Source organism: Microplitis mediator, chromosome 11, assembly GCF_029852145.1.
Source record: "Microplitis mediator isolate UGA2020A chromosome 11, iyMicMedi2.1, whole genome shotgun sequence".
Lineage (NCBI taxonomy): Eukaryota > Metazoa > Arthropoda > Insecta > Hymenoptera > Braconidae > Microplitis > Microplitis mediator.
In genome coordinates this window covers 6,190,099-6,205,697 of record NC_079979.1, presented here as the reverse complement: position 1 = coordinate 6,205,697, position 15,599 = coordinate 6,190,099, and the positions used below count along the sequence as shown (strand labels likewise).

At 31.9% G+C, this 15,599-nt stretch overlaps 1 protein-coding gene across 2 annotated transcripts; it reads left to right on the top strand.

Annotated features, from left to right (window-relative positions):
* Positions 1-10,143: 10,143 nt before the first annotated feature.
* Positions 10,144-13,832, top strand: LOC130677678 (uncharacterized protein PF3D7_1120600-like). Of its 2 annotated transcripts, XM_057484511.1 has the most exons (3): positions 10,144-11,410; positions 11,581-11,855; positions 12,534-13,832. In XM_057484511.1, the coding sequence occupies exons 1-3, from the start codon at positions 11,368-11,370 to the stop codon at positions 13,821-13,823; spliced, it is 1,608 nt and encodes a 535-aa protein (XP_057340494.1). In that variant the 5' UTR covers positions 10,144-11,367; the 3' UTR covers positions 13,824-13,832. The 2 variants fall into 2 exon arrangements, with proteins under 2 accessions (XP_057340494.1, XP_057340493.1); XM_057484510.1 differs by having other exon boundaries at positions 11,581-13,832.
* The last annotated feature ends 1,767 nt before the right edge of the window (positions 13,833-15,599 follow it).

The window sequence follows — 15,599 nt, the reverse complement described above, 5'->3', positions numbered from 1 at the left end:
ACAACTCGAGTACGATTTATACACAGAGATGGTAAAATCACAACTTATATTAGTAGTTTTCCTAATACATCATGCAAGATCACTCAAATTGTGTTGTAATTTTGTATTGGCATACATTGGTTTGTATTTTTACCATACCATTACTTTGTAAAACTATTGGAATTTCACAAAAATTTTTAACAGTGCGGCTTTGCGAGAGGTAAAACATTTCAATAACCTCAAATTATGGACATTTAACGTTTCTTTATGATACTGAAGTTAGCAGACGCTTAAAAATTTTTGGATTTTTTTAAAAATGATAAATTATAGAAAAAAGTAAAGAGGGCGCTCGATACCCAACGAGACAAGTCGTGGAGTGACAGGCTAAGAAAATAAAAGCAAAAATAAGTGAAAAACAAAAAGCAAAATTCAAAAGCGATAAGCAGATAGTGAAGAGGAGTGAGTGAAGTTTAGAAAGAAGATAAGAGAAAGTGTGGGTGCATAAAAATTAGCAGAAAATCGTGTGCAATAACAAAGGAGTGGAGGTTAGAAGCGCAATGACGCCAATAAAAGTGGGAAGAGGAGAGAGACTGACAGGTGGTGGTGGTACGGAAGGGAAGGAAGAGGAGACAAATATCGTCAGAGAAGTGATTGAAAAATCGGACGAGTGGGAAACGGAGAGTGAAGGCGTCAGTGACGAAGAAGTCTCAGAAGAAGAGGGTGACAACAAGAAAGAGGAAGCAACAACAACAAAAAAAAAGCGAGGAAGGCCAAGGGGTAGCAAAAATAAATTGCAGGATAAAAGCAAAAAAAATAAGATAACAAAAGATAACTTAAAAAATCTGAACTTGGAAAAATTCCTCATAAAGACGAGAAGCCAGAGTACCCCAAAACGAAAGATCGGAGTTAATGGATGTCCAGAGGAGAAAGCAAAGGGAGCAGACATTGCAAGCGGGCTAGAGAGTGATGGAAAAATACAGATGATACCATCAGACGAATCAAGCTCCGAGGAGGAAGAAGTGGACCTGGATAACACGATTAAGCAGGTGGGTCAAAAAGGGGGGGGGGGGGGTGGGGACGAAAAAGTGACAGAAATGACAGATAGAAAATGTGACTGCAAATGTTGTCAAGTGAGTCTAAGAAAAATACGGGAACTGGAGACAAAAACGAAAGAACAAGTGGACCAACTAAGAGCTGAACTGACAGAAGCTTTACAGGAGATGAAAACAAAACTGGTCAAAGTGGTGGACAGAGAAAGAGTGAGCGTACCCGGTGGAAAAGGGAAAGGAACATCGACAGGAGAAAAGGCAGTTGAGATGTTTAAAAAAAATTGGAGAGAAAGTAGCAAAGGGACAAGAGATCAGGCTATTACACAGCAAAAAAAAAGACGGAAATGACAACACCAAACGAAGCACAAGTTACAAATGGGAGTAACGAGACTGACAGAGTAAAACGAAACATCAGAAAAATAGGTGACAACGAGATTGAAGGTTTCTTAAGAGAAGCGACCCGGGAAAAAATGTTTTTATAAAATTTTGTACAATTTTATAAAATTTTACAAAATTTTAGTACTAACATTTTATAAAATTTTATAAAATTTTATACTGAAAATGGCCTGGTAAAATTTTATCAAATTTTATAAAGTTTTATAAAATTTTATGAAGTTTTATAAAAATTTATAAAATTTTATAAAACTTTGTAAAATTTCATAAAATTTTACCAGGCCATTTTCAGTATAAAGTTTTATAAAATTTTGTAAAATTTTATAAAATTTTATAAAGTTTTATAAAATGATTTTTTTTTTTCCGGGACGGGTCACCCATCCAATTAATGGCCAACCTCGATGCTGCTTAACTTTTGTTATTGAAGAATCGTAGTCTGCTCCGCTCGTCTATTGGTCACTTGTAGCTTAGTAACATTCGTGGCTGTATTTATGATTACTCATGAATTCTTATCAGCCATATTTCATAGTATTAATTTATAATTATATATAAAAAAAAGATTTGAATGATTCAACTATCGACTGTTTAATGGACATAAAATTTTAAAATTAATTAAATTTATTGATTTTTCATGATTTTTATTTGTGAATTAATGACGAAACCTTTGAACTTTTTCTTGAGTAACGACGATTTAATTTGAATTGCTAGTTGACAAAATAAAAGTTTAAAAACATTAAATTCAAAATTATCACATTATGTAATATATATAAATATGTAAGAGAAAGAGGTGGCGGGGGTAGGCAAAACGAGGTACTTCTAAAATATTATAAAAAAAATTTTTTTTTTTAAATCTATTATAACCATCCCAAAATTACTTTTGTAAATATAATTGAGCATTATTTTGAATTTTTTTCGTTAAACTTTTTCAAGAATCGAGTGCCGGTCGAAAAATGTTAAAGACTTTTGTATTATGATAAAAACTATTAAAAACTTTTTTATCTTCCTTTGCATCCAATAATTGTGTGAAATATAATTTTTCTTAATGGAAATAACTTACAAAAAATTTTAATAAAATCAAACTTATTTAATATTCGGAATTTTTTTTTTTCTACATTTTTCTGGGGGTACCCTGCATATATTTAGGTAGTCAATTATATTTTTTATAATATAATTTTCATATTTGTTTATCACCATATTTTGCCCACAAAAATTAAATTTTTTTTTATGGCCATTGAAAATTTTATCTATTTACGTCGAATTTCTAACAATTTTTATAATAATTTGTAATAAACTTTATAAAATTGTGTGAAATTTTATCAAATTTTACAAAATGCTACCCTACACTAGATGCAATAGTGGCATCAAGTTCTCTAAAGTTTTATGAAATATTATAAAATTTTATAAAATTTCATACAATTATATAAAATTTTATCTAATTATTACTCCCCTTTTGAGATCTTACCCTATAAAATTGTATAAAATTGTATAAATTTGTATAAGATTTTATAAGATCGCATATAATTTTATGAAATCGTATACAACTTTATAAAATTTTATAAAATTTCATCTACATATTACTTCTCTTCTAAGGACTTACTTCATAAAATTATATAAAATTGTATAAGATTGTATAAAATTTTATATAATTTAATGAAATCGGATAAAACTTTATAAAATTTCATACAATTATATCAAATTTCATTTAATTATTACTTCCCTCACTAAGATCTTACTTTATAAAATTTTATAAGATTGTATAAAAATTTATATAATTTTATGAAATTGTATAAAAGTTTATACAATTTCATAAAATCTTATAAAATTTCGTACAATTATATAAAATTTTATCTAATTATGACTTCCCTTTTAAGATCTTACCATATAAAATTTTATGAAATTTTATAAAATTCTATGAAATTTGATAAAATTATATAAAATTATATGAAATTCTATGAAATTTCGCTGTACAGTCTTATAAAATTGTATAAAATTTTATATAATTTGATACAATTGTGTAAAACTTTATAAAATTTTGTTATATTTTATACAATTTTATAAAATGTCATACAATTTTATAAAATTACATTTATTTATTACGTTCCTTACTCAGATCTTACTTTATAAAATTTTATAAGATTTTATAAAATTGTATAAAATATTATAAAATTGTATGAATTTTTATAAAATTTTGCTGTAAAATCTTATAAAATCTTACAAAATTTTATAAAATTGTGTAAAATTTTATATTATTTTATAAAATTTTATAAAAACATTTTTTCCCGGGGAGAGATGGAGGATCAAGGACAACATTTACGTTGACTATGAAGAGGACCACTACAAGAGTAAAGAAGAAGTAGTTGGTGAGATAGAAAAGAGGCTGGGGACGAAAGTCGGAAAAGTAATAGACCTAAGGGGTAAGCGACTGATTATAGCCTGCAAGAGTCTGAAGGAAAAGACGGAGCTGGTAACCCGTAAGAAGCTCTTGAAGGGATCAGGAATCTGGCTAAGAGATGAGAAGACAAAAAGAGAGCTGGAAGTAGAGAGGTGGATTAGATAGAAAAATAGTAAAATGGGAACAATGTAATGGGAAGGAAGCGGAAGCAGAAGGACTGAGGATGAGATTTAATGGAACGTGGTGGGCGTGGGATGACCTGATTGGAGACATGAAAAGCTGAGAGTGGGAAGAAGTGGAGGAGGAAAGAGAAGAGAAGGAGGAAGGTCGAGAAGATGCACTTGAACAGGTGGAAAAAGACAACAAAGAAGTAAGAAAACTTTTATTCTGGAATATTGCTGGAATGAATGAGCTGGAAAATGCGAAGGAGTTAATGGAGAAAAATGAAATCGTAATATTAGTAGAAACATGGGTGACAAAAGAGAAGATACAAATGGCAAAACGGAGCTTAAGTGAAAAATTCAGCTGGTGGACAAAAGAGGCAATAAAGGAAAAACAAAGAAGCAGAGCGAAGGGAGGACAGTTGGTGAGAATAAAAAAAGAAATAAAAGAATATTGGAGTGTAAAAGAATGGGAGTACGGGTTAATCTTGGGGAACGAGGTAGCAAGTGGGGAATGTGTGATAACGGTATACAATAATGTCGGAATAAAAATATTAGAGACGGCACTAAGGAGGACACTGGAAGAAGAGACTAATAGATACGAAAAGGTAACGATAATAGGGGATTTAAATGCGAAAATTGGGGAAGAAAACAATACAGAAGAGATGGAGGGTTACAAAAGAAGAAACAGAAGATCAAAAGACAAGACGTTAAACAGAGAGGGCAGCAAGTTGCTGAAGATGTGTGAGGAACTCGGGCTGTGTGTGTAGAACGGAAGAGCGAAAGGAGATGAAGAGGGTGAAGTAACGTTCGTGGGAGGGGATGAAGAATGCCAAGGATCGGTGCTGGACTTAGTGATAACCGTGGACAGAGGCGACGATGATGAAATAGAGCTAAAGATAATAGAAAGAATTGAATCGGATCACCTCCCGCTTATGGTGAGATATGGCACTGAAACAGAAAGAAAAAAAAATGCAGAGGAGCAGACCAGCCAAGAGGACGCAGATACAATAGACTTAAGAGACACGAAGCTAGTCTGGATGAAGGAGAAGAAAGCAGAATACTGGGAAGCGACACAGGAAACACTTATGGAGATGTTGAGAACAAGAGACGAGATTGGGTGGACCGATATAAAGGAGATAATAAACAGAGCTGCAGAAAAAACCGGGATGTTGGTAAAAATTAAAAGAGACGGAGTTGGAGCGCAGAAAAAGAGATGGTTCAACGACGAATGTAGAAAAAAGAGGAAAGAAGTCTGGAAGAGACTAAGAGAATTCATAAGGAATCGGGAGTGCTTAGAGACAAAGAAAAAACTAATGGAGAGCAGAATAAGCTACAGAAGAACAATAAAAGAAAGCAAAGAAAAGTGGACACAAGAGAGGTGTGAGGAGATAAGTAAAGCAAAAGATATGTCTAAATGGTGGGAGGCAATAAACAGGTTCAGAGGGAGAAAAGGAGGCCAAGTGAAAAATGAAATACCCGCAAAAGAGTGGGTGGAACACTTCGAGAGACTGCTGAACAGAGATGACGGAGAAATAGATGACAACGAAGATGGAACAGAGCCGTGGTGCGGAGAGGACGAAGAACTGGAGTCAATAGACCCAAGACTGGACGAGGTATACACGGTAAGGGAAGTAAAGACGGCACTAAGAAAGCTAGGGAACAACAAGGCTGCAGGGGAGGATGGGATAGCAGCAGAATTCCTGAAAAATGTCTCACAGGACGTTAGTATATGGGTAAGGGAAATAATAAATAAAATGTGGGTAGATGGCGAAATACAGGACGGATGGGAAACGGCGATGGTAATACCGCTCCACAAAGATGAAGATAAAGAGAAGACGGAAAATTACCGAGGTATCTCGCTCCTGGATTCAGGGTACAAACTTCTGACATCCTTAATGATTAAGTAGGTGGATAGAGCGAGACAAAATATTAAAAGAAAGTCAGGCGGGGTTCAGAAGAGGGAGAGGGACGAGAGAGCACATTTTTGTATTAAACGGGTTGATAAATAATAAAATAAAGAGAAAAGGCGGGAAACTATCTATAGGCCTGATCGACTTCAGGGCTGCCTTTGATAAAGTGAGAAGGGGAAAGCTAAAAAATAAGGCATGGAAGAAAAGAATAAGGGGAAGAATGCATCGAATGTTCAGAAGGATATATAAGAGGACATACTGCACAGTGAAAATAGGAAAAAACAAGATCACAAGGAAGTTTGAAGCGAAGACTGGAGTAAGACAGGGGTGTGCAATGAGTGGAGTGGCGTATGGGATAGACATAGATGAACTAAACTAGAAGACAGAATGGAAAAACTAAAAATCGGAGGAACAACGATAGGCCAGCAAAGGATCTATGTTTTGAAATACGCGGATGATGTTGCGATGGTTGCAGACACCGGTGAAGAGTTGAGGAGAATGCTGAGAGAATTAGAAAAGTACGTGAAGGAGAACAAGATGGAAGTGAACGTGGGAAAGACAAAGATATTAGTATGCAGAAACGGTAGAAGAAAGAAAAAGAAAAGGAAGTTCAGATATGAAGGAAGGGAAGTGGAAGAAACAAAGGAATTTAAATACCTGGGATATTGGTTTACCACGAGGAATAGCGCAGCTAAACAAAGGAGGGAAGTAGCGAGTAAAGCGCAAAAGGCAGCAAACGCAGCTTGGGGAGTGTTAAAGAGAACAAGACTAAACAACTTAAGAGACAAGCTGTACTTGATGAACACGGTGGCTAAATCAGTGGCGATGTATGGAGTAGAAGTATGGGGTTAGGGGAAGGTGGAAGAGATAGAGAGAGTGTACAATAGGATGTGTAAGATGACACTTGAAGTAAGCAGAAACACGCCCGGGTATATATGGAGACGTGAAATGGGGGTAGAGAATATGAGAGTCATTGCAAAGGAAAGAGCGGCAAGATATCTGAAAGTATGTATGAGGATGGACAAGGACAGATGGCCGAGGAAAACTATGAGAGAAGAAATGAGGGGCATACTGAACAGAAACCCAACGAAGTGGGGCAAAGAGGTGCAGAAGGCTATGAAAGAAATGGAGTGTGAAGCAGTAATAGAGATGATATACAAGAATATGGAGACAGAGGCAGTAGAAAAAGAGATAAACGATGGTATCGCAAGATTAAGAGAAAAGTCGAGGAAGGAAGACGAAGAGGCGAGGGAAAAATCAACATATAATTCACTATATAAAAAAATAGAATTGGAAGAAGACAATAAGCAATACTGGAGAAGAGATGGAATAAGGGCGGAAGTGAAGGAGATGTGGGCGAGAATCAGGTGTGGGAACATAGGGAGGGCGCATAAAAAAGGGTTTGCAGAGTGGAAGTGTAGACTATGTGAGGAAGAAGACGAAACGCTGCCGCACTTATTGAAGTGCATAGGACTAGTCAAAGTAGTAAACAACGAAGAAAGAGCATATTTGAAAGGATGGCAGGAAATCGAGGACGAAGAAAGATTGGAAAGCAGATTGATAGAAGTGCTAAAAGGGGAAATAGACCAAAAAATGTGTGGGATCTTCAAAAAACTTGAAGAGCCCCTAAGAAAGGAGGCAGGGTCACGGAATCTGTTGCAAGAGGGCAGCCAAAACACCGACGTACACGAGGATGATGATCAAGGATGAATGGAGTGAATTGATACCAAAGGATTAGTTGGACAAAGTTAATTTATTGACTGTTATTTAATATATAGTGAGAAATGGAAGGAAAAAGAGTCAAAAATAAATAAATATATAATATATAAATACTTATAACTATTGTAGAAATTTTGTAAAAAACCAAAGGTTGTGCAAATAAAACTCAATTTATTATTTATAGAAAAAAGTATTCGAAAAAATTGCACCTATGGTTTAATTGATTTTTTACATGTGCGTATCTTGAATACAAAGAAAGGAGTTATTTATTCAAAAGGAAAAAATTATAATACTTTTGGAATCTGATATAATATTATAACTTATAAAGTTAAATTAATTAATAATAAATATTATATTCACCAAAAAAATATATTTGAAAAAATATTAACTAAATGTTTTATTATAACTACTTCAACATGTTTTATTTTTATTTCGAGATTGTATTTTTCTTCTCAATTTAACTGTTGAAAAAAAAAAAAATTCCAAATCATAAATTTTTCTTTTTTGTTAATTATAAGTTCTACTTTCTTAAGAAAATATATTTTACTCCATTGACTTCTAATTATTATTTTATATTTAAAGAAATTCTACATTACCGACTCATTCATTTTACGATAGTTGTATTAGAATTTATGTTAACACAACTTGTATAATTTACTCTATAGTATCTGATTTTTTCTTTCTGGTAGTAGTATCAATTATAAAATAAAAATTACGATAGTCTATTGTAAAAATTATTATTGAAATCTTATAGTCCAGCGTTACAATACTATATAATAAAAATTACGATAGTTAAATCGTAAAAAATCCATGAATTTTTTTTCTGTGTAGTTTCATAATCAGGTAACAAAAAAGTCCTGGAGCATATTTGTCATAGCATTATTTGTTTATGAGATATAAGCATTCTAAGAAAAAGAAAATGCTAATTTTTATAAATAAATGCTTTCTTACGCTAACAAGATGGTAAAAAAAAAATTTTTCAAAAATATTTAATTAATCCATTTGTTTATAAAAAATTTATAATCAAATGGCATGAAAAAATTTAAAAAGTAATTATATAATGCCTAACAAGGATATGATATCAGTAATAGCTTAAAATTGGAAAAAAAATTATTTAACATGCATTATTTGAATTTAAAACTTTTTGTTACTTCAAAAATTAATAGCTAATGGAATAAAAATTTTTTATAAGCTTTTATCACGTCATCTTGTTAAGTATGTTTAAAAAAAAAGCTCAAAAAAAAAAAATGTCGATTAATTATTTAAACTTTTACACCGCCTTTTATGACAACACATACCCGTAACAAAAATGTTAATTAACAATCGAATAACTTTTTGAAAAATGGTGATACAACTTTTAGTACCGCGGAATCATATTCTTTAAAGTGTCTAGATGACACCAGAATTTTTACAAATTTTTTAATTAATATTTAATTGCATAAACAAATTATTTAACAACTACGCTCACTAGAGCGGCGGCGCGCGCATGCCTCAACTGCCGCGCAAAAGCCGATTTTCAACGTTATAAATATTGGAGCTACAATTCGGGGAGTCGAGAAATTTTTCACTCAAATTTTCTGCTCTTTAAGAAACTTTTTTTAATATTTGTGCTATCACTTATACTGTTATGGCCCCGTGAAAATTTTCAGTAATTTATTGTGTTTGTATTTTGATTTTTAGAAATCTATAGATTTCTTGGAATAACTTGTTTCGGGGGATTCACGGGGAAACATGGATGTGAAATTTTACAATAATAGATTTTATTTCGTGGTTTTAAATTTTATTTAATCACACATTTAATTATTAAATACTTAATGAAAATTAACAAATTTAAAATTATTTAAATCCATAACAAATTACTATTTAAATTTATATTTCAATTATTTAATATAACTTGTTTAAGAATTATATATAAATATTTTAAATTAATAAATTAATATTATTATTTGAATTATACTATTTTAAATTCAAAATCATTATTTAAATTCGTATTTGTATCAATATTTAAACTGATAATATTTGTTATTGTATAAATATTTTAAATTCGTTAATTTAAAGTTGTTATTTATTTGAATTCGTCAAGAGCACACGATTTTCTAGCCCATTCCCTAATTATTATTTGGTTATTTATTCTTCATTTGTATTTGCCGCTTAAAGCGACAACTAAGTTATTAGTATTATTTTGGATGAGTTGGTGTCGGTCTACGCGTCGCTTGACGGCGCATACGACACACTCTCCCGCTCGCTCGCTGTGGCTCGCTCACGTGCTTCACTTGGCGGTTCTATGTGATAATACGTTGTTGTAACCAAAGTCTTTTTCTATTGCTTATATTATAATATTTATAAATTGATTGATATTAAAGATTGTTAAGATGTTTATTAGAAGTTAATAAAGATTAGAATCAGTTGATATAATTAATAGTTTCAAAGGTTATTCAAAACCCGACAGGTTATTGGGCTTCAGTGCACGCTTCCACTGCGTACGTGGTTTATTTATTAAAAAAATTAAATTTTGTGGAAGTGATTTATCACAAGGTAAGAGTATTTATGAATATTATTTTAGAAAAGTAATTTCGAAAAGTCAATATAAGAATATATGACGTAATTAGAGATGAATGAAGTATGCATGCAAGAAAATATAAAACGCAATAAATATGTTTTAATAGACGCTTAATTTAGACAACCTAGAAAGATTTGACAAATATTTATTTGTTTAATTAAATAAATTCATAGATTTCTGAAAACATTTTTAAGTATATTAGATAGTGACAAATAGATTTACATTAAGTAGATTGTCTTTTGTTTTATGATGAAATCGCTGGCGAGGCCGGTAGACGTGAAAAAAATTTAAGATGTCGGCCAACAGCATCATAATAACAATAGTACACGAAAACCATGTGTATAACAATAGTACTTTTAGATTATGATTTTTAAAAGATGTTTTAAAGTAAATTTTAAATCTAATTATTTAAAAAAAAAAAAAAAAAAAAAAATGTATTTGGACATGTCATTAATATTGATCAATATAAAATACATATTAAAGCTATTTCGGTAACTTTGGCTATGCGACGCTTGTGTTCGGCATCAAGTAGCTTATAGTTTGTGAGGTTGTTTGTTTACATAATGTATCCCGAGTGTGTGCGTGATCAACCGCCTCCAACGTTGTTTTATTGCCGTGCGTAAAACTGTACGTTGGAATAGGTGTGCATACTCGAGGTGATGATGTGGGAATGATCAATCTTGCGTTTCAAATTAAAGTGAATTGCTGTGCGTTTATTTTGATTTAGAAGCACGAAATAGAATCAATTATGAAAAGTATCGGGTACTAGATGAATAGAATTTTAGAATCTTAATAATAAGAGATAGATGATAAAGTATTAATCAGATAGTAAATTACTAATTAAATGTATAATTAATCAATTTTTAATTCTGTTTTATAAAATCCGAAATAGATGTCAGAGTCAGAAACAAAGGCTCCACTGGTTAATTATGACAGTGAGGAAAGTTTTGAGAGAATCGAAGATCCTGAAGATGTTGAACAAGATCCTGAAGATGTTGAACAAGATTCTGAAGATGTTGAACAAGATCCTGAAAATGTTGAACAAGATCCAACATTGCGGATTAAGATTGGGAAAACTGTGGACAGGTTCCACAGTCTATCACAATTTCACAAGGGATTGATTTAACAAACAGATGGTATTAATCAAGAGTCATCAACAACAACTGTTGACAACAAAATTGTAAAGGTGTCACTCAAAGGGATGAACAACTTCTCAACTCCTGTCAAATCAAGCCAGTCAATAAGTAAGTAGTGACTATAGAATAATTTAGAAGCTGTAAACTAAAGTAGAAGATACACTCTAAGATGTATAAAAGTGTTTAAGAGTAGTTAGATGAGGCCTATTTAAATACATATAAAAGATGTATAAATGTTAAGAAAATCCCAGATACTAATTAAGATTATATGTTTACAGGTACAGATGATGGTATGAAAGATAAGACTGATAATACCAAGATTAAAATTGCGAGTAACCAAAAGATGTTAATGCTTGGCAATAAGGATTTAGAAGACATGAAGAGGTTGATGTTGGATTCAAATAAGCAGACTAAAGAGATGTCAGCATCAATTGGAAGAGCAGCTAGAAAGCTCGAGGAAGTTTCTGACGCGATGTTAAATGCCTTAAAGGTGATGACAAAATGGTACAGAGCAGAGTTAGATCCGGAAAAGACTAAAGCAGAAGCAGCTAAGGTAAAGAATTCACATACAATTCCTACTTTCCCAAATAAAACCAATTTAGAAGTTACAACTGGGAATAATATTATTGTTAGAGACTTGAACGTAATTAAAGATACATTACTATCAAATCAAAGTAAGATCAATGTTAGAAGAGAATACAAATTAACTCAAAAATCAAACTATAATATCTGGTTTGATTATTTAAAATCAGAACTTACTAGTTGTGATTTATTAGATGTAATAGATGAAAATAATAGCAATAATAATAATTTATCAAGTTCAATGAGTAACAAAAAAAAGTGTCTTATTAGAGATATTATTATCAATCATTTAGATGAAGACTATCACAAGAGAATTCTTGATATTTCTGAACCCGTAGAAATTTTAAAAAGAATTAAAGAATGTAGAAAAGAACAGATAAACGTTACGTCAAGTTCTGTTAGAAAAAGATTGTATTCAATTAAGATGAAAAAGAATGAGAAAGTTAGTGATTTTTGTGAAAGATTTGACCAGATCATTAGAGAATATGAATCTTGCGGATATGGGGAACAATTAACTGAGCAAGAAATTAGATCTGCATTTTATCAAGCTATATCCCCAATAAATCCCCAATTAATGTCCGCAGATTTTATTAAGAGATCTCATTCAAAAGAGATGACATTAAACGAAATGAAATCTTTTATTCTACAGTTAGAAGCAGAGAAGAAGACCAGCGACGTAGAAGACAAAATCAAAGCACAGATAGCAAAATCTGATGGCAAGAAGAATTGCTTTCGATGTGCTAAGCCTGGACACAGAATTGAAGAGTGTTCATTACCAAAAGATATGTGGTTCTGCTACTACTGTCAGGAGATAAGATCTCACAAGGGTTCGGAGTGTAAGGACGGCAGACTTAAAAGTAAGGTTATAAATAATAATAATATCAAATCTAGAGGTAAATTAGATAGACAGGGAATTAATAGAGTTAGAAATAATGTGAATTCTGAGCCATATGAGAATGATAGACGTTATAAAAATTACAATAAAAATAATCATTACTCAGCTCAAAATGCACCCAAACGGGATAGTGATAGTGCAAAAAGAGTGACTGATGGAAAACAAGGTAAGAGACTATTAAATAAAGGTTTAATAGATGAGATTAAATTTATTGCTGATTCAGGAGCAACCGATCACATAGTAAAGAATCGATTGACACTAAGTAACTTTGAAAAATGTGAAAATAAAGTAATTAAGAGAGCTAATAAGAATAAATCGGCTGACATTTTAATAGATGGAAAAGGTGATCTTTTGCTCTACACGAATCAAGATAACAAGATAATTAAATTATCCAATGTTATTAGTGCTAAAGATGTATCAGATAATTTATTATCATTAAGAAAATTAGTAGATAAAGGATTTAAGATTAATTTAGACGATAAGATTTTTCGAGTATTTAGTGAAAATTTAAAAGAAATAATACTAGAGGGAATATATGAAAAACCCAACTGGATCTTTAACTTCAAAGTTAAGAATTACATCGACGATGAAAACAAATTAGATTGGGAATACAACGCTTATTGTTGTAAAGCTGTAATGATTCAAGAAGATGATACCAACGAATCTGAAGTAGATTTGCAAAGGAAGGAGGGAGATTCAGAAAACGAAGAGGTCAAGGATTCCTCAATTAGGAGGGAGGAAGAAGTTACAACATCTCCAGAAATAGAACAACATCCTGAAAATACAAATGATGACATATTTAATTGGGATTCTAGTTTAATAACTAGAAATACAATTAAGTTGAATGACATTGAGAGCATTAAGAATTTAGAAGAGTTATTCACATCAAATCCATTAGAACAAGGAACAACAGAGTCAGGCAAAATAAATGAAGCTATGTTATGGCATGTAAGACTTGGTCATGCTTCATTGAATTATCTCAAGAAATCACAGAAAGTATACAGCAAATTAGAGAAAGTTAAATTTGATGATTCAATTTTATAATGAGAAATATGTATTATGTCAAAGATGCAAAAATTACCATTTAAAGAAGTTAGAAAACAAGCATCAAGACCATTACAAATAATACATACGGACACGATGGGTCCGATAAAACCAACTTCACACCCAGGACACAAAAGATTTATTAATGTGTACGTAGATGATTATTCCAGATTAGCTAGAGCATATACAGTAAAGACTAAAGATGAATCAGGAGCAACATTAGGAAAGTTTCTCATATCTACAATAAATTTACTTGGTAAAGATGAAAAAGTATGTTACGTTAGATCGGATCAAGGAACAGAGTTCACTGGTGGAAAATTTCTAGATGTTTTAAGAAAAGAAAAGATAGAATTAGAATTAACACCGCCTTATACCCCTGAACACAATGGAGTCTCTGAAAGATTCAACGCTACGTTGCAGAGAAAAGTCAGAACCTATATGCTGGATTCTGGTTTACCCAAGAGTATGTGGGAGTTAGCAGTAGATGCAGCTGTTCATTCATACAATCGAACACCACATAAATCTATAGATTATAATGTACCATTGATGAAATTTAATAAGAATGAAAACTGTCATTTCGACAAAATTAAAAGGTTTGGATGTATTGAATATATTAGAATTCCAAAACCAGAGCACAAGTTCAGTGAGAGAGCAATCAAAGCAGTCATGGTGGGATATAAACCCACGGGATACTTGTTATGGCATCCAAGTACTGGAAAATTTCTAGAGTCACGACATGTTAGATTCAATGAAAAATTAGTGTATCAAGATGTATATAAGAATAAACAGACAGAAGAAATTGAAGATGAAATTAGCTGGAAGTCAGATGAAAATGTACCAAATAATCTAGAAGACAAAATCAGCGTAGAAAAGGAGAAACCGGAACAAAGAAAAAGAGGAAGACCACGTAAAAATCTACTAGAAGCTAAAAACTTAAATGAAAAGAAGACTTCATCAGAAGAAGGCAGACCATGTACTAGAGGTGAGATCAAAAGAAAGTTAGAATCTGAAAAGGACAAAAATAGAAAACTGATTGAAGATATAAGCTTTGCAAAAAGTGCCAATGTGTCTGAAGATCAATCTAATAAGGATGAACAAGAACTAATAAGGTGTTTAATTACTTCCTTAAACAAAGAACCAATCAACTATGATGAGGCAAGCAAATCAAGCGAAATATGTCAATGGATGAGGGCCATCAAGGATGAACTGGAATCAATAACTAAAAATGACGTCTGGGAACTCGTAGATTTGAAAAAAGCAAGTAAAACTGGAAGAAAACTAAATATCATTGATTCAAGATGGGTATTTAAAAGGAAAGTAGAAGTAAATAAAGATGTACTTTACAAAGCACGACTAGTATGTAGAGGGTTTAAAGATAAGAATGATTATGATTTAAAAGATACATATTCGCCAGTATCTAAACTGTCACTCATACGATCATTACTTTCAATAGTAAATAAATATGATCTAGAAATCTGTCAATATGATGTGAAAACGGCATTTCTTTATGGAAATTTAGATGATGAAATTTACATGAAGATTCCAGAAGGCCTAGACGTAGATGAAAAGACAAAGCAAACAAAGATACTCAAATTAAAGAAATCCTTGTATGGATTAAAAGTAAGTCCTAAGAAATGGAATATCAAATTCAATCAAGTGGTAAAAGAAATTGGTCTCGAGAATGATTTACATGAACCATGTTTGTATATACTTGGCGAAAAAATGGAATTGTAGCTGTATTGCTAATTTATGTAGATGATATTTTAGCTGCTAGCA